Below are 19,935 nucleotides of genomic sequence, written 5' to 3'. Positions count from 1 at the left end.
TTGTATCAAGCAAACTTGATGTATATCAGTTGATGTATGAAGTAATAGTAAATCAACATTCCTAAACTGATTATCAATTTACTGTGGATTAACACATCAAGCCACAGTGACTTGATCATTTGTTAATGGTGAGTAATGTAAATTAAGCATTACTTACTATACACTTACATACATATTATGTTATTGTACCCTTCCTGTAAAGACAACCTGAAAAGCTATTCACACTTTAAATGATCAATTAACCATGGCCCTTGTAGGCATTTTACTGTTTCCCTAATGTTGACAATAAGACTCACCCAACAGGGGGGAACTAAACTCCTAAAATAAAGATAACATTTTGTTAATAACATGGTGTTAAGACTACTTTGAGGTAAAATGGATAAAGGATCGTGTTTCTCCCCGAGCAATCTTATTACTTGCAGTATGGAATAAGCTACGAAACTACATTCAAGTTGGTTTCGTGTTACAAAAATCTATCTCAATAGTAAACTGAATAAGTAAGATCAATTTACAAATCGATATCAGTTGACTAAATGACGCAAATATGATACAATAGCACAAATGATAGTAAATGGTGTTCATACACGATGTAATTAAAACTCTAAAGCATGAAGAGAGAAACAACATTTGGACCTTCTTTGGTTTAGAGATAAAACGGTCCGTAACGTGACAGCAGCGCCCTCTGCAGCTCGCGCTCCTAAAGGCAGCAGTCAGACGTCACCAAAATCCCAAAGATGGCGGCGTTAGCTGGTAAGTGATGTTTTGACAAAAATGAAACGCTTTTATTAAACATCGCAGGGTTTTCACATTTATGTAATTTAGAGTTTACACAAATCATGCGCGTAAAAGTGATATGCCAAGTGGATTCGCTGTCTCGGTAGTCGGAATTGTAACTGTTAGTGAATGCGCACACTGACCTTGCTCTGCCTGCATTAGCATGGAGGATAACCAGGTTAGCTAACAGCAGCGCTTACGTGAACCCTCCTTGTCCAGTTGTAGTCGAAGCGCAAGCTAACGTTAGCCAACACATGTAACGATATATATTGACTTGAAACTAGCCAATGTTTATGTCATTTTATAAAATGTTAATCTACATTGTGCATGGATAACTATACCTGATAAGTCGGTTGCCTAGTGTCTGGTATCTGCTACGGATGAGTTTGTCGAACCAAACCTTTATTGAGAACTCGGGGTGTTTGGGATTTTCACCTGTATATCCGAACAATTTGGGTGTTGAATTCTGATTTTACGGCTCTAACAAATCTTTAGGGGCTATTCTCCAATTCGGCATGCGTTACACTACAGGCAGCACTAATAACAGACCATAAGTCATTTGACTGTACACGTTACCAAACAATGTAAAATTGGTTATCATGAAGCATTCACATATAATCATTCATATAGATCAGCATAGTTTGTTGTATTGACTGTATGGCGAGAGGTTATCTCACCAGGATGAAACTTGTGTTCATCACAGTTATCTCTGCTCTTTGCTAGCAAAGTAACAATTTATGACATACATGGTTGTACTGATAACACAAGGTACCCCCTGGGACAGTGATCTGTAAGAGCCTTTTTATAAAACATTAAAAACACATATAATATCTAACTTTTTATCAAATGTTTTCAGTTTTTTCAATGATTCTATTTTACAGCGCCTCGCCTGGCCATGTTTGGCTGCTTTTCAACAAGGTAAGAACCTTTTTATCCTGTTCCTTGTTATGAAATAACAATAACTAGATCCAACTCAGTAGTGTTGATGGGCAGAGTTGGTCTGTCATTCCCACTTAATCAAAGCTTTTACTCGGTCATTGTAGAGATCCTTCTAATACGATTGGACATGAATGCAGGTTGAATATTCATAATCATATATATTCCTTTATAGCATAACAGTATGTTATGTAACATTGATAAGCATGTAAAGTGTATTCTACATCAAAACACCCACTTCCAACATATTCTTTTCTATCTTTTTCATTTTTGTCAATATCTCTGTTTCATTTTGGGCTCAGAATATGTAAAATAGAAAAGAATAGCAAGCTGAAACAATGTTCACTCAAACACGAGGTGCTTGACAGGCTGTGCAGTCTAGGTTTTGGCAGCAGGAGCCCTCAGCCTGTGTGAGAACAATCAAGTTAATCCTTTTAATGCAACGCTAAGTTTAGGCAGCTCAAAAAAAATCACAAATCCCACAATAAACTCTGCCAAGCTGTCCGTCACACAGTGTAGAAAATGATGATATTTCATTGTATTATTACCATGTGGCCCTTCTGTAAAAATTTGCTTTTCAAATTTTCTCTCACATATTTCATATGTCGATAAAGGAATCCTCTTCTCTTTACCTTTTGGGCCCTATAGTTTATTTTTGTTCTTGCCATCATTCTTTGTTTATACTGTTGTTTGTCCTGAATCAAACAGGCCGATTTCAGTGTTTGCTATTCAGCAGAAGAGTCTGCACAGCAGTGCAAAAAGCGAGAATACCACCACGAGGTGAGTTTTCCAGAAATACCCTGGTGTAAATATCAGAATGAAGAACAGACACTGAGTAAACACTGTGCACATGGTAAAGATCCTATACATCCTGCTATCACAGTGTGGTTCCAGTCAGAGAGAAGAGCACAGCGGTGGCAGCAGCCAAACCAGCAGCTGTAGCCAGCAGCAAAGGGGAGTATGTCATCACTAAGCTGGATGACTTGGTGAACTGGGCACGCAGGGTGAGTACATGGCAGGATGTTGTCTGTGTCAACACCAGGATGTGTTTACATTCACATCACATCCTCATATGTGTAACTCAGAATTAACTATTGATCTCAGTTTGAAATCGTGGAAATAAAACCAAGAGTCTAAAGATAAGTGATGTGACAGTTTGGTGTTGGTCTAAAGTGTCACATGGTTAATGCTTTATTCTCCTGTAAAGGGTTCAGTGGGTCTTTCATTTAAGTTGCCACTCGTCCACTTGACGTATCTGAACCTTGTTTTTGCTCAGTTTCCTCAATTCTGGTCACCAGCAATTGTTGAAAAAATATCTCTTGTATACATTGCTTGCTGGTGCAGTTTATTATTCACATCAGCAAGCAAAGCCATAATTACAAAGGTAGCAACACATGTGGGTCATAGGGATGCACGATATTGGATTTTTTGCCGATATCCGATATGCATATATCTTACAACTCATTTATCCGATTACCGATACCGATATTTTTTTCCCGCACACCTAATTGCAGAGATCATCAACTCTCTTCTGTATTGGAATTAGTGTACAGTATAATGGTGATACTCTTATCACATTTGTTACAACGGTCGGGGTGACGGGTCTTGAGATGGTTAATCAAGTTTGTAGTGTTGAAAGACTTTGCCTTGGCTCCTCCTCGCATCACCGAAGCTGAGCAGTCATTGCAAATAGCAGTTTTGCTTTCTATTTCGGACACTTTGAAAAACTTCCACACCACGGACATTTTGGCTTCTAACTCTCTCATGCTGCACGTAAACACACGTGACGTCATCACACTGTACCGCGCAGGTCTTCTTCGCGCCGGGGACATTGCGCCGAGGTCGGGCATTTAATCAAGTATGCAGCAGCCCTTTATTTTATCGGTTAATTATATCGGCGTATATCGGCGTGTTGGCCGATATACGATAGTTCATTTTTAAGCCAATATCGGCCAATACCGATAACGTGCCGATAATATCGTGCATCCCTAGTGGGTGATATTGAGTTGACTACAACTTGAACAGTACGTGTCAGCTGTCCCAGAGGTCTGAGGGATTTCATTGCAAAACAAATCAAACTAGGCCGTTGTTTATAAGCCAGAGGTTTGTTGGCTGAATTCCTGTGGCTGTAGATGCAAACACTGACAACTATTGAATGTAGCAACAAGGAAACCTTTTAGACATTGACAGCATGCCAAACACACTGAGACAGCTTAGCTTTTGACCAGTGTGTTGAGAAAGTAATGTGTTGTGTGTGTTTTCCGGATGGTACCATAAGAAACTGTGTGTCTGCTCTGTTAGCGTTTCATTGACTCATCATTGTCTCCTTCCCCTCAGAGCTCTCTGTGGCCTATGACCTTTGGATTGGCATGCTGTGCTGTGGAGATGATGCACATGGCGGCGCCCCGTTACGACATGGACCGCTTCGGAGTGGTGTTCAGAGCGAGTCCCCGACAGTCTGATGTCATGATTGTTGCAGGAACGCTGACCAATAAGATGGCTCCGGCTCTGCGCAAGGTGAGGGAGGGAAAGGGTGGGACGTCCCATCAGCTAGTGTCACTCTTAGGTGTTTAACATACCATCACCTGTGTCAATCTGATTCAAGTTTATGAAATGGGGGAAAGATGATAGAAAACCCTGTTTTTCATACATAATCAGTCGCAAGTGCTCTCTCGCAGACGTTTGTGTGCGCAGGATGGGAGCGCTGAGAACAGTATATCTGTTTGAACGCAGGCGGGATTACGACCAGTCTGGAGTTGGGTTGGTAGACTGGCACGAAGCCTTCCTCCAGCTGAAAGCACAGATTAGTCAGACATTATATAAGAGTGACCGAACTGCGTCTTCTCTCCAACAGGTGTACGACCAGATGCCTGAGCCCAGATACGTCATTTCCATGGGAAGGTGAGTCACCTGAAGATATAATTAGGTTACTAGCAGTGCCGTCTGGCCTGTATTCATAGAGTCTCCACAGCTGATCAGATTTGAACCTTTACTGTGTTTCTGAGTGTTTAACTTTGCTCTGGTTTATATTTTAGTTTATCCTATTTGAATTTTTTACTAAGTATTGGTGGAGTCATTATATTTTATTGTGATCATCCTGTGCTGTAAGAGAAATGTTATTAATCATTTATGTGTCTATTTCTTACCATACTGATTCAGTGTTACGTTCTAAACCCTAATAGTAAGTGTCTTAATAACCGAAGGTGTCTTTTCTTCTTCCAGTTGTGCTAACGGAGGAGGCTACTACCACTACTCCTACGCTGTCGTCAGAGGCTGCGACCGAATCATACCAGTGGACATTTATGTTCCAGGTAAACGGAAATTATAACATTTACAAATTCCCCAATAATATTGAAATGTAAAATGATTTACGGCCAAAAGTAGGTAGACCGCCTCGGGTCCTTAAAGAGAAACAGCCATTCTAATAATTTCAACAGTTTGCCTCTTACTTGTGGCAACATCAAGGATTGTTTTTGTGGTTAACACCGTTGGATGGTTGTTGTTATTGGTTGAGAACAAACAGTAGTTTATTACCATGTACACTGCCAGTTCAAGGCAGGATTAATACGCCTCTGTCACGTTTCGTCTACTATGTACAACACACGGAGGCGGAATGGTGGGGAGAAGTTCGCCTCTGAGGCATCAGAGGTAGTAACCAAAGCGAAAGGGCATCTGTGTAAACAGCGGAGGGCGGAATAGTGTCATGATTGTGGATGTGAAGCACGCTCTGTTTGTTTATACCTCGCTCATGTCTTGCTTCCAAAACGTCAGAACGCTCAACACACACTGGGGCGGCTTTACGCCAGCCTTGCTTGGTCCAATGTTAAATGGCAAAGGGTGCATGATGGCGGAGCTTCGTTGCGGCGCTGAGGCGGCACGGCAGTGTAAAAAGGGCTTTAGTGCTGGTCGTTTGTGCAGTATGCAATAGTGGAAGTACATGACTTAAAGATAGTGTTTTTGAACTGCAAATTCATTACCTAGATACTGTACATTGCACAGGTCAGGTCATTATTCGGCGGCATCTTGTAGACTTCTGTGCCGTCTTGACTGTGAATTAAAATCGAGTTGCTCTGTTATCCCCCCCCCCTTTCCTCAGGTTGTCCCCCCACTGCAGAGGCTCTCTTGTACGGGACTTTACAGCTGCAGAAGAAAATCAAGCGTGAGAAGAAGTTGAGGATCTGGTATCGGAAGTGATTGTGTAATATTTGTGTGTATCTGCTCTGTAAATCTTGTATTTCTGGTTTCATTTGGAGCGTTGCTCCTCCTCCATGTAGAGCTTCAAGAACTATGTTCAATAAAATCATTGTAGTAATTTAATCTCAGTGCACTACTGCTTATTTTCAGCTAAACAAAGCTGTCACTTCAATATTCCTTTTTAGTTCAGTAGAAACATCTGGAGACTTTCTGTAACAGGAAACGGTTTAAATTCCAGTTTATCTGTATTCAAGTAACCGTGTGCAGAATTTGTCCTCCTTTCAATAAGTCATGACCGTTAGAGAACAGTGTTATCCTGTATTATCTTAAATATTATTTTGAATAAACTGGGCTCGTGAAAATACATAACTTTGGTGCGTCTCTTTCCACTGTGAACACTAGAGCCAAGTTTAAGCCACTAGGGGGCTCCTGTGATCACACACTCTGACCTTCACTGTGTGCACACTCAGCTGTGGTTTGAAGCAAAATGAAAACTGTTATTTAACCACGGAGTCATGGTTTTTTTCAACACGGAAACCCACTAAGTTAAAGGTGAATTGCTGTTAAGAAAAGCTTTGTTAAACCTCAATCAGCTCCAGTGTTTTGTATTCAGCTGGAATCGTAAACCAGCTACTGTAATTATGTTTGCGGAGAGAGCAGAGCCGCTTTCATGCATCCTCAGAGTGAATAAACAGACTCTTTGTTACACTCCTTTTAGCTGTCGAAGGCTTCTTTAGTTACACACTTGTTGCCGTCTTGCCTGTAACTTTTAAGTTGTTCTTTAATAACAGTGTGCATGATGGCTGTGAGCCTGTGCAGTGCCAAAAACTTAGTGAGTCACTGTCTGGTTAACATATACCATGAACTGGTTAAAGATCGACTGATGTGCTATGTATTAAAACTGCATGAGCGTGATGTACACTTACCGGGATTCTTTTACTCATTGAATACATTTAGTGAGCAGGAGGAAGCCTGATTAGGGGGAAAAAAGAACAAAAAAATAGATTTACTTTAAGGATACCATAAATTAAATGCAAACACCTGAGATGTGTTCTCAGCAAGACAATTAACAGTTGACAAACTTTATGTGGAGATACTTAAAAAAACAACAACTCAAACATGCCGTAGATGTGGGATTTTCCGGATATTATTACCTCTGTTAAGCATCAAATTAGCTCATATAAACAGCATGTATGTGAGAGCTAAACTAATGGCACTCCAGAAGCATAAATAAAACATACAGTATATCACTGTCTAATATTTCTGTGGTATGCTTAAATCCTGTTGTAATATCTGCCTCACTGATTAATTATATATCAGGATTTAACATAAATACAGCATGTCGATATCGGAACATGACAGAACATATTTAAGCTCCCCGAAACTTTCAGTTTGTGTTGATTTTGGCGCCCCCTGTTGACAAAACCGTACCTCTCATGTCTTTGCTGATTTTGTCCTGTAAGTGCTTACGTGGTGGTTTTTTAACAAAAAATCTCATCCTGCTTTCTTTAACAGTCATATGTATCACTCACTTTAAATGTCTGCCCTGGAAAATGTAAACAAAGGCAGCGTGCAGTAGACCCCTTTGTGATACCTACCCCCCGCCAGTAGTTTCAGGCATTAAAAATAACTATATAGAAATAATCAATCTCGTCGCTGATGGTCTGGTTTGCTTTCGTAGCTCATAGAGAGTCATCAGAATTAATTTCAGTCTGTTTCATAACCAGTGAAAAACGCCTCACAGGAGCTTTAAGATAATCACGTTGGTGTATTTGAATAATTCGTACAGTAGGATGTTAACTCACATTTATGTCATCTGTATCTTGTCCTGTAGCTAATATTTTTTATTATCATTAATCAGCTGATTATTTCTTTCTGTTTGTCAATGATTTTGTAAGAAAAGCTAGAAAATTGTGGGAAAATCCATCAAAGACTCTCCTTGAACACACGGGTCAGCGTCTAAAATCTCAGACATATTCAGTTCATTATAAAATACGACAAAGAAAAGAAGCTTCACATTTTACACCCAGAAACCAGAGAATGTTTGGACCTGTTTCCGTAAAAATGACTGATTCACTATTTATTTCAGTTCCTGTAGTATCTTCTCACCCTCTGAGCCGTTTTTGCCTCTTCATATTTTTTTGTATGAAGGTGTTGAAGTATGAGTCATGTGCTCCTGCTGCAGGTCTGCCAGCTGCTGCAGTTCCCCACCTGACTGCAGCCTGCTGTTGCGTCATCCATCCTTCTAATGATTAATGTCTCCTGGCCAGGTGGTGAGTTATTCCCACATGTTCAGATAACATGCACCGTTATCTTCAGCCATAAATTAAAACATACTGCCCTTTATTCATCTAAGTCCACTTATAGCTGCTTACATATTTTATTAAGGCTTTATGCATTAATCTTACATTTAAGCTCTTGTGTATGACACTCGTGTGTAATGCATTTTTTCATCAGTCTAATTCTCACTTTGACTTTAGTTAACCATAAAATATGTTGTAGTTTTATCAGATTTTGGTCCATGTTAGGAGGCCAGTTTACCCTTAAAAATTCACGCTCATTGTTATTTGTAAAACCTGCACTCTACATTAGGAAAAGATGCGCCTGACATATTTTGCATTGACTTGGGATTCATAGACACATTCCCACATGTTCAACAGTGATGTCTAAATCTTTCCCTACACTTCCTGCAGATTATGACAAAGAAAACATTAAAACATGCAGGGATTTTGTGCATCTGCTGCTTTGTCTGAATTAGCATACACGTGGTAAGAAAGACACTGCTAATTAAATAGCTTAGACAGAGGCAGCTCTGGGGTATAAATGCACCTTTGCTGGTTTCAGCAGTTGTCTCACAATTCTGCTTCTGTGAAGAATAAAATGCATCAATAGACTGATGCAGCAGTTTGCTGTGAGAGAGCAGCTACACGACCACAACTACCACTAATACGTCATCTCAGATCAAGAAGTAAGCCTGCTATTTAGAACTACACACATAGTGAAGGAATATTGAATAAGTGTTTAATACATTTGAGCACCCTGTAAACTGGGTTTGGACCAACAGCTTTTTTACGTAGAACATTTATTAAAAGTGCACGACACTAATGTACGATGCATTTTGTTAGTAGTGTGTTCTAACATTCAACATAAATTATTGTTGTCAGCTAATCTGCTTAGTTTTATAACATGTTAATTAACACTGTAGTCTGTAAATAGTCTGATGTTAAGACCTGAAATCACATGGGAAGAAAACACACGCTTTAATAAAAGTATAATGAATTTGAGCACCTTGTAAACTGAGGATGGATTATTTATTGAAATACGGCAGACATTGAAACAGACAGAATGAGGAGGTCAGATGGATGAGGCACTTTAGTGTAAAAAAGGTTGCAGCAGCAGCAGACTTTAGTCCTTGACGATGGTGGGAGTGATCATCTTGTTGAAGGAATAGTATTTGCAATCGCTGGGTGGTGCAATGTCCATGGTGGTGGAGCTAATCTTCTCCTTCTTGAAGCCGGCTTGGAGCAGATGAGGCACCTGGGTCTCCTGAAAATCATTAACAGACGGAGCAGGTCAGCGCGAGGCGGCTCGGTCTGATCACGTTTATCAGTAACCTTGCAGTTGGGGAAGCACGTAGGTCAGGCCGAACTCGGCTGAACCCTTATCAAAACTCAGTGCTGTGCTATATGGATTAATATCATAGACTAAGTCTACAGTGTCCTCTTCTCTCCTACTCTTCTTCACTCATACCACACACACGTTGCTGTGTATATTTGTATCTTTAATATTATATGTCTATTAATTTGTTATGTCTCTTAATTTTCATGAAACATGGTGGGGGGCAGCGGGTGTTATATGCGACAGATTTGCCTTGTGTCTTTAAAGCTACTGGATGTCTGAATTTGCCTCTACACATACACACCAAACGCCTCTCATGTAACCCCTGCGTGGTGACTTTACACTGTAAAAAGATCTCTGTTGCATGAGCAAAGTATGGATGGTACCTCAGTTGTAAGACAGAGGTAATACAGTCATGTTTTAGATAAATGAGGAGAATTATTTAATTTAATTTATTGTCCCTGTGGAGGCAATGAAGGTGACCAACCTCAAACATCTTCTCGATGTTGTCGTACTTTGTCTTGAGCAGCTCGCCCCAGGAGGTCAGGTTGCAGTAGGTGAGGACGCCGCCGGCCTTCAGCATCCTGTGAGCGTGACCCTGCAGAGACACACACACACACACACACACACACACACAGACAAAACAAATCAATCAGTCCTTTAGCTATGTCAGGATATGACCTGAAGAGGACAGACAGGCGACACTATGTGCACCACATGTAGCATAATGTACGACTGATGCCATTACTTTGACACTTAAGTAATTCATTCATGTTTCATACAAATATTCAGTAACTTGAATCCACTTTTCATGCAAAAAATTCAAAGTATTCATTGTAATCCTCCAGAATTTTAATCTCTTCAGGACCCCCCTTTGAAGGGTGGTGTGTAACACACTGTGGTGTTGTATGTGGACTTTAACTACCTACCTTAATGAAGTCAAACTGGTGAGTGTGCCACGTGTCCTCTGACAGAGGGTATGTGTCATACAGGATACCTGGGAGAAGAGGGACACAGTGTGAATACAACATGTAGATCTTTCAGTTTTTTGCACCTGTTCATTGTTTCTCTATATCTTTTCATAAATCATATACTTTAATGGGACAATAGCTCTGAGTCTGTTCCTCAAACATAAGATCTTAGACATGAGAGGTCAAAAATGTAGGACCCTTGAACGGATTATGCATCCTCACTTTCAGTTTCAGCAATCAATAACTTTGTTTCAGCACTGATGTGGTATATGACAATCCAAGATTTTAATGAAACATTAGGAGATGATGTAGTTTGACAGAGCTGTGTTGTGTAAAGAAGGCTACATAAACAGATATGTTTTATTTGTACCGACTGTCTGCTCACATTTTCTTCAAAACACACAGAACTAAACCTCAAGAAACACAACTGTCAGGAAAGTTCCTCCACGTTTGTTTGATTTCTTACCATCAAAGTGGTTGTCTGGCAGCGTGGGAACAACTTCCTCCCAAAGTCCCTTCAGAGGGACAACCTGCAGCAACATAAACACCAATTTCACCGACATTAAAGTCAACCTCCAAGCAGTTGCACACATGCAACAAAAATATCCGTAATTTACAAATACAGGCAGATTGTATCGGCCTGCTGACCTTATGTGGCTGAGATTTGGCCCAGTTCTCCAGTCTGGCAAAGACGCCATCGTTGCACTCAATGATCCAGTGCTCCTCGATGGGGAAAGACTCGATTTTAGTGGCGGCGATGGCCATGCCGAAACCGATCTCCAGAACCCGACCACCTAGCAGACGAAGCACAATAAAACAACATAATCAGAACATGTGATTCTGCTTAAGCTTTACAGACATACCTGCCTCTTTGCAGTTTTAGCTTCCACTTTACAACCTGACTTGTTAGATAAAGAAGGTTATTGTGGCTCAGTAACATACAGCATTATTGTTCTTATGGATTAGCAAGACCATAGACCATACGCTTTAACTTTGTTGTTTAAAGATTAATTCTTCTCCCTCTGGGGGAGTGAAAGCTTGTTGGTCTACGTGGTTGGACAGAAAGGCCAAAGGGTTTCAATTCCTTTCAGAGAAGCATAAAAATAGATGAGGGGTAAAGGCTATTTCGTTAACTGACCTCTTGATAATGATTTAGTGCTTGAACCAGCAGCTCAGTGTAACTTTTACTGCATTTTTATACAAACAGCAAAACTCCATGCAGCTGAAACTAGTCCAGATAGGGCAGAAAAGCACCACAGCAAAACTGAAAAACCGTGATATTTCACATGAGAAACTTGCTTTTTTAAATCCTGGAGTTTAAATGTGCATTTGTACAGTGTTGTGTAGACGGTTTCGGTGCACATGCTTGTCCTTTCCCACATGTCTGCGAGGGTGTGTAGATCAGTCTATTTTCACACAAAGCTAAGAGCAGATGAGCTGTTTCCCCCTGCAGACTTATGGGCCGGTTCCCATGAGTAGAGTAACAGCTGCTGTAGTATTCACACAGAGCACTGAGCACCATGCTGCTCACACTCACACGTGTCCTTTCAGTAAGCGTACAAAAGGAAAAGATGTGTGGAAAATGTGAGTAAAAACTCCAACAAAATTACACTGATACAAATAACATGATCACATGTTTAAAATATTTTCACAAAAACTTTGATAACAGCTTTTTCCAACTTAAATTAAAAACAGTTTCTTGTTTATCTTTTTAAAAATATTTTCTTTAAAATACTAATAAAGTGTATTTTTGAAGGACGTGATTTCAACTGATTTTTGGGTGCCCTTTGACCTTTCTGATATTTATGAATTTACCAAACCCATACCATATTTCAAGGCAAATTGTACACTCAAATAACAGATGGGTACAGTATGTTGACTTTTAGTCTATAGCTCACTTAAATTGTACTTTAACATCACATCTTCCTCTGTGTTTTAGGTTATTTTCAGAGCAAGGAAAGTTTTAAATCGTTAATATGTAACTTAAATCAGTAGTAGTGACATTGAATTGCATATAACTGTTTATAGAAATCTATTATTTATGACTTTCAGTAGCTTAACGAGTCCATTATCGGACACAGATCATCAAATGTACGCCGTGTCCGATAATGGCCGCCATAAACCGTTGATTTAATCAAACTGCCAACTTTACCTTTTGAGGCTGCAACGGTTGACAGGGAGTGCATGTAAGGGGTCTCCCAGCGTTCCATCACGGGTTTGCCCATGATCTCCAGGTGAGTGTCGGTTTCATTGTAGCCGGCGCTAGCATCATGCCAGGAGGCCTTGCAGTCCTCTCCCTTTGAGAAAATGGGCTGAGCAGTGGAGGTCATTTTGCTGTGATGTTGTTTGGTTCTGGTTAACGGTTTGGCAGACTGTGTCGCCACTCAGAAGAGGGTGAAAGGCAGGAGGCGGCGGTTTATAACGGGCTCAGAAGTGCTGACACCACGGGAGTTTCACTACAGGTCAAAAGCACACACCCATTCCCAGAGTATGATCGGAGGCAGGAGTGCTAAAGATCCTCCGTACTGAAGATGACTCACTCAATGCTAAATGTCTGACTTTAGCTACAACATGTAAGTCTGTTTGAATCCTCTACTTCAAACAGCAAACGTGTTATCACTTGTGTATAGTAGCTTAGTTTCTGTAATATCTAAGAGCAGTGGTATCTAAAAAAAATATATTAAAACACTGCATATATGAGGACAAATTTCATGTAGGTCTACTTTTACTTTACTTGAGTATTTCTACAGAATAGCTTCATAAGCAACGCATCAGAAAACGAGTGTCGATCCTCTCATCTAGCCATAAACACTAACAAGCGAATTTCAAGAAAAGCCTTCAAGAGCTCTTTTGACAGCTCTGAAATTTAGGATAGTCAAATGGTGTTTACTGTGTTGAGAGGATTTTGGATTATTTGAGTTGTGTCAGATTCTCAGCAGAGTGAGAGCTCTTGCTCTTTGTCTAATCTCCGAGTGTTGGCATGGACAGCTGAACTCCACCAGTGCACTGGATCTTGTTCGCACATTCACGTGATTGCATAACATTTTATGAGCTGCTTGATGATGTGGATGTGTTGCAGAGCTGCAATACGTTCGAGAAACCACATTGCATAATTGACCAATACTTATTTAACGTACTGTTTACTTTTAGTTTTAAAACGGCATCGTGAATGCACCTGTTTAAGTCTGCTGCTCTTTTGCCTGACACTCCTCCGGAACAAAAGATTTTAACCACATTTGTTTAGTGACACAACTAGTGCAGGTGCTTCTGTATGAAAAGTATTCTTCCTGAGTGAATAACCTATAATTCAAGTCAATATATTGAGTTATTGCGGAGACGTAAAGGAATTTTGAAGAAATACTAGTACTAGCATCAATTTGTCGATGATTGGATTATATATAAGCAACTAGCAACATTTTAACAAGGAAGTAAATGGCACAAAATAACTGGCTTCAGCTTTGCAAATGTCTATATTTTTTGTTCTACTCTTTCTTGTTCGCTAGTTTCTCTCAATTTGTAAACTAAAAAATGTTTTGATTTATCTAGAAAGTAACTGAAAACGTATTATGAAGAATTACTGGTTCAACCCTCCAATCCAGCATTTCAGGTCCCCGAGGAATACAGAGAAACTGCAATTCACCATGGAAATAGTATTAGGATCATATTCAGTTAATTTTTATTTTAGGATGTCAAACACTTCCTTTGAAAGAGGATATGAAAACATGACTCATATTGCCCCTACTAAACCACCATTATCACCATCACTTTGTCTTTTTCTATGTGTTGTAAGACTTGCTGCAATGAGACAGAACAGCGGTCAAAAATGCATCATCTGCTCATCTCCACAGCCCCTCTGCCCCGGTTACCCATCATCCACTTCAGTCCCATTAGGTGAAGCTGAGTGGAAGCGGCTTCTCCGTGAGGGTCCTCATCAATCGCAGGTTTTCATCCACCTACCACTCACACACGAGGCTCTCCATGCGCACTGCCTTTGAATAATACTTATTTCCACAGAGGCTCACATTCCTGCAGCGAGCACGGCACTCTGACATGGAAAACAATAAAGCATTACTCTTTCTGTGCTGATCTCAAACGCTGTCATGTTACACACCTCCAAAAAGCCCATCACAAAGCTTTGGATGGGATTCAGCTCTACTACTAGAACTACTCGGGCTTTGGAGCATGAAAACTGAGATCATTTCAATTACACTACTTTAGAGGATATCAGTTAAACGAATGCATAGTCAGACAGAAAACCTTACACAGTTACTAACCCAGAGCAGGGCAAGTTAACTTGTCAAAGGTCGGAGCTAAAACCTGAAAGTTAATGTGCCTTTGCTTCTCTCTCTCGGATTAATCTTTCTCAGGCACATGATGGCTCACTCACTGCAAGATATAAGCACTGTGAAACTCAGAGAAATATGCTCCTGTATTCCATCATAAAAACATGGAAATTACAGATCTCACATCATAATCAACCAACACTGCTTACTATAACATCAAACATAAATCTGTAGAAAAAAACAAACAACACACAAAATTTCATATGAAAACTGTTAAAAGATAAAAAAGACACTCTTGATGTTTACAACACTGCTAGCTTTATTTTATGAAGTAGCCTGCTTACTCCTGAGCCCCTGCAAATACTTAAAGAATTAGTTGAAATGCTGCTCGATGACCCCTAACCTCATATAAATGTCCCCTTGTCTTCCAGTGTTACTTTAGTTTCACTTTAATTAGCTTATATTCTTGGGGACTACTTTTTTTCTATTTCAGTGTCCCTTTCAAACTTTACATTATGACAGATGTTTTTCAGAGGTCCACAAACAACGTGCACTTTATTCACACTGCCTCTTTGTTCCTCTCGCATATTTATCTCAGACTTGTTACTTTATGACTCGATCTGTTTCATCATGTGCTGTTTCTCCTTTTCCCCTCTTACACATCAGGCTGCTGTCTTCAGCGTTCCTCTATCGGGCTGCTCAAACAAAAGTAACGTCCGGTAATCAGAGTCAAAGGGCAGAAGAAGTCTTCTACAGGTCAGTCAGATAATCCCTTGTATTATTATCAGTCAGTTCAGAGTGCCCCTGTGTTTCAAACAGATTCACCAACACAACTTTAGTCAAAGAAGCTCACAGGTGAATTGCCAACACCTTCACTGTAATCCTACTTAATAAGATCCTTGGAGAATAAATCCTTACAGAAGATAACCTTGTGTAAAGTTACACAAACTGTATTATGTATTATGTGTGCTGATTTGTTTTCTGTAATAAGGTGTTTTTTGTTTTTTTTACTACTAAAGTTCTGATGAACATTTAGTTCCCTTTTCATCTTCGTGTTATTTGTGGATAGAGTTAAACTATCCGTCAGGTTAATGACATTGTTTGGGGTTAAAAAAGACATCATACACATATTATATATCATATTTCACAAAATAAATATTCTTTTTAAACTGGATCAAACACAGACACCTGCCCCCTAGTGGTAGTGACTGTTAATGTGACATGTTTGATGGTTTTCACACAAATTATCAGCTGTTTTCAAATATGGCGTTTTCTCTGTTTATAACATGTCAAACTAATATATTTTTGAATTTAAAACATCACCTTGGACTTTGAGAAACTTGGATGGACTTTTACCCCCTATTTTCTGATTTTTTATACCTATTTATATAGGAAATAATCTGAATGATTAATGCAACCTGAGTTGAAAACACAAATGGTTTGGATGTGTGTGTTTGAAGTTACAGCAGTGAGATGTTGCAACAATGTTCCTTTTTTGTGATGTGACGGGACTAGTTTCAGAGTTAAGAGTAGTTCAGAGTTTCATAAGTCAACACAAATCTTTCTTTCAGCTGCAGTTATTAGCTTAATAATTAAGAGGTCAACTACTAAATAATATGAATCATTTGAATCAGTGAACTGTTGTATCTCAGAGCACAATGGTCATGAGGTTTGCTGCAGAGAAGAACCCCAACAGGTTGTCAGAAACAGAGGAGCACTTTAAACCCTCTGGCTTTTATTCAGTTTCACTCTGAGGTGAACTCCACCCATTATACTCTAAACAAACACTCACAGTGTCATTTGCAAATAGTATTTAATTACCAGGTAGACCAGTGTTCCTCGACAATGGGGAGGTAGAGAGGAAACTAAACAACGGTTTGAGAAAATTACAGGATGTTTTTCTTTGTGCTGCTCTGGTCTAAAGGAAAAAATCAATACACAAGTAGTTGGCTAAATATCTGTTTATATCTGTCTATAACGAACAAGAAAAATATGTGGCACGTGATTATAATCCTCTGCAATTTAGATCATGTGGACAAAAATGTTTTAAGCCACAGTTGTAAGGCTGTGAAATCTGTATCCTGAGTGAGTTTATTTTCAAACTGCTTAAAATCCAGTGTCAGAAATACTTTTTTCATATTGCCCTTTTAGAATAATACTATAATCTTTTTTTTAAATTATAGCCTTTAGTATTTTGATATATGTACAAATGTAAGTAACATTGTGCCCTGTGACCATAAATAGAAATACAAATTACATCCACTGTGTTAAAAACATACAATCCTGTCCGCCTGATTAGAAACCACGAGTGAGAAGCTGCTTTTTTGTGTTATGTTTGGGTGAAATGACCCTTTAAGTGTGAGACATTTCTTTAAAGGTAGTACTTCGGCGTAGTACGACATGAGCCCTTAAAAGTAACCTGTGCTCATCCTGTCATACCAAACCCAGCAGACTTGTAGCTAACAGCTGTCATAAGCCAGTCATCGACACAGTTTGTGTGACAGACTGAACCTTTAAATATATTCTGTATATGTTCTAATGGTTCTCATGTTGGTGCATTCCCCTCACTGTGTATGGGTCTGCTGGGTTGCTGTGCAGCACACAACAGGAAGAGGGTGCTGTGTTTTTTCCCCTCACAGCCAATGGAGCTAAAGCTGGAGAAATAGTTCCTGGCATGTAACAGTGAGTGGCTTTATGGTCTAATGACAATTGTCTCAGATGAATGATGCATAAATGACTTCCATAATGCTCGCACCAGACTTTAGTGTTATATAAGTGCCTGTAGGTTTAATACCTCAGTATCTGCATTGAATTAAAGCCCTAATCCAGATCAGATGATTAGAAAGCAGTTCCTGTGTGACATTTAAGGACCAAATATCTGCTCCATTTTCACTGAAACAACTACTCAGCTCTGTAACTCTCCTTTTGTGGCTTTGCTTTGTAAACAAATAGACGAATTAAAAACAAGGATAACACGTCCTTGCTGACACAATAGGTTTGTGTGATTGCACTGTTGTAATTGTGTATTATGTGTCCTGTTAGTCTTGTTTATGTCGTGCTGTTCTGTCACTGTGCATATATGTCATAATTGTGGCCGTCAGATGAGAATTAGCTTAAAGCTAACTCTGATAAAAAGCATGAAGTGGTAACAGTAATGTTCGATATTATTCATGATCTCATGCAAATAGAACAAATAATGCAAAGACAGTGAATAGTCTGGAGGATGTTAAGTAGTCCCACATCATTTTCTTTAAACAATAGGCTGTTTCATGTATTGGTGATAAAGCTGTAATGATCTCATTAGAATAACTGCTTAATTGCAGAGGTGCAGAATAACTGCAACACAGAAGAATAGTGAACAGTACGTTCGGTCAATTCCTGTGTTGTCTTATTTTGATTGTTAATTAGTTCTACAATGAATGCATGAAGTATGTCCACTATTTAAGTTTGCATATGCCTCAATCATGATAGAAAGACAGGTAGACAGAAAGATGTAAACGGAGAGTATTACAGAGTAGAAAAGAGAGCTGAATATAGTCGATTCTCGGCTATGGTTGCTGATATGGACTTCTTTGTACCTGTAGAGGCTGACGTGAATGTCTTTCCTCATCTGGCACAACAGTTTTTCACTTAATCTGACATGAGTTGAATGCAGGTATTGTTGGACCTTCAGGAAGTTCAGAGGCGTTTATTGAATTAAACATGAGTGATAGGATGTGAAACTATTCAGAATTTGAAAAGTCTGTTTTTCGAACACAATGTAAGTTCCCCTCTGCAGTGTACTGTGTTCTTGTAATAATCTGCTTTTTTGTTCATGGAAATGTAACGTGTAACTTTATGATCCCCCATGGGAAAATAGCGTCATTGTAGAAGCAAATAATAACTTGAAAAAAGAGGACAATATGTATAAAAAAAATTACAAACTAAGTTTTTAAAACAAAACTTGAAACATGGCTTAGGGCAAACCAGTCATGTGATCACTGATTTTAACCTTTGTATGGAACCGTCCTCCAACATGGAGAGAAGGAAAGGTAGCTTTGTAATGTTTTTATATCATACACTGTTTGTCAAATGTGTTCATTTGTATTGTTTTTAATTATTTGGGTTGTAATGTGGTTTAATTTTTTAGATCTTCCTGCCCAGATGTAAATTAGCTGTTTAGCTAACGATGGCCCAACAGTTGTGTTGTGCACGGCACCACGTTAAATAAACTAAACTAAACTAAGTAAATAAATCAGTAATAATTTGGTGGTATTGTTGTTGGATCGAATTTTAACTACTTTTTAAAATGATTTTGGACAGTTTAATTTTTTATGAACTGATCTTATGTTTTGTAAACTCTCTTACTATAGCTGTGATATAAATGCTGCTCAATAAACAGTGCTATATTTTCCTTTGAGGGTGAGCTAGCATAACATGAGAATACTCAAGTAAAGAAGAGGATTTCATTTGTTGTTATGGAAACGTAAAATTCAATTTACACATTATTTCACCGTTTTTGTTTGTTCCGTGTTTCTGGATTTCTTGATAAAAAAAAATCTTTTGTAGAAAAATATTAGGTTCTCGACCCATGCACACTACTGTGCAGCAGTGGCTTGTTAACATGAGGAACAGTTTAACATTTAGACTTCAGTCGCTCATGTCTTCACGGGCTATTTTTAACAGGAAATTGATGGGTATTCTACCGGAAAGGTGTTATTTAGTTACATTATGTGTCACCTCTGTCGCCTATGGTTCACGATTTAAATGTCACTGTTAAATGCTTGCCACTTTACTTGTGTGTTGTTTTATTTACTCAGCCAAATGGTGGATGTCACGTGATCAGCTCAGAGGGATCAGGTTGACTCCACTAGTTATTGTTCCACGGAAGTAGAGGAAGACTTTTTTCTGCAGTAAAATCCATTTAATACCTTAAACTTTATTGTAAGCTGCAGGAATAGATGCAAAGCAGTAAATGACAATGTCATCAGCATAGATATGAAATGTGCATGTATGTGCATCATAAATGGTAATGGGCCCAGAAGCAAACATGTGGGACACCATTTTGGACTTTTAGAACCTCTGAGGTAACACCCTCTAACTGCTTAGTGTTCTGTGAGTAAATTAACAAACCAAACCAAGGCACTGCATGGTCAGAAAAATAATCCACTATTAGAAAC

The 19,935-nt window shown here is 39.2% G+C and overlaps 2 protein-coding genes across 2 annotated transcripts; one reads left to right on the top strand and one right to left on the bottom strand.

Moving 5' to 3' along the window:
- The first annotated feature begins 711 nt into the window (after positions 1-711).
- Positions 712-6,273, top strand: ndufs7 (NADH:ubiquinone oxidoreductase core subunit S7). Its single transcript, XM_069680085.1, has 8 exons — positions 712-750; positions 1,656-1,692; positions 2,419-2,490; positions 2,594-2,714; positions 4,048-4,227; positions 4,565-4,611; positions 4,933-5,021; positions 5,807-6,273. Exons 1-8 carry the CDS (start codon positions 735-737, stop codon positions 5,902-5,904), a joined length of 660 nt encoding a protein of 219 aa, XP_069536186.1. The 5' UTR covers positions 712-734; the 3' UTR covers positions 5,905-6,273.
- Positions 6,274-9,211: 2,938 nt separating this feature from the next.
- On the bottom strand, positions 9,212-12,949 carry gamt (guanidinoacetate N-methyltransferase). The gene is made up of 6 exons (XM_069680249.1): positions 12,646-12,949; positions 11,142-11,287; positions 10,960-11,023; positions 10,452-10,519; positions 10,010-10,120; positions 9,212-9,450 (listed from the first exon to the last, which is right to left on the bottom strand). The coding sequence occupies exons 1-6, from the start codon at positions 12,821-12,823 to the stop codon at positions 9,310-9,312; spliced, it is 708 nt and encodes a 235-aa protein (XP_069536350.1). The 5' UTR covers positions 12,824-12,949; the 3' UTR covers positions 9,212-9,309.
- Between the last annotated feature and the right edge of the window lie 6,986 nt (positions 12,950-19,935).

This window comes from Semicossyphus pulcher, unplaced genomic scaffold (genome assembly GCF_022749685.1).
Source record: "Semicossyphus pulcher isolate SPU_LCO1_2020_fin unplaced genomic scaffold, fSemPul1.0.p SCAF_4, whole genome shotgun sequence".
NCBI classification, from domain to species: domain Eukaryota; kingdom Metazoa; phylum Chordata; class Actinopteri; order Labriformes; family Labridae; genus Semicossyphus; species Semicossyphus pulcher.
Note: the sequence above shows the minus strand (reverse complement) of the source record. Positions and strands in the feature narration are given on the sequence as shown.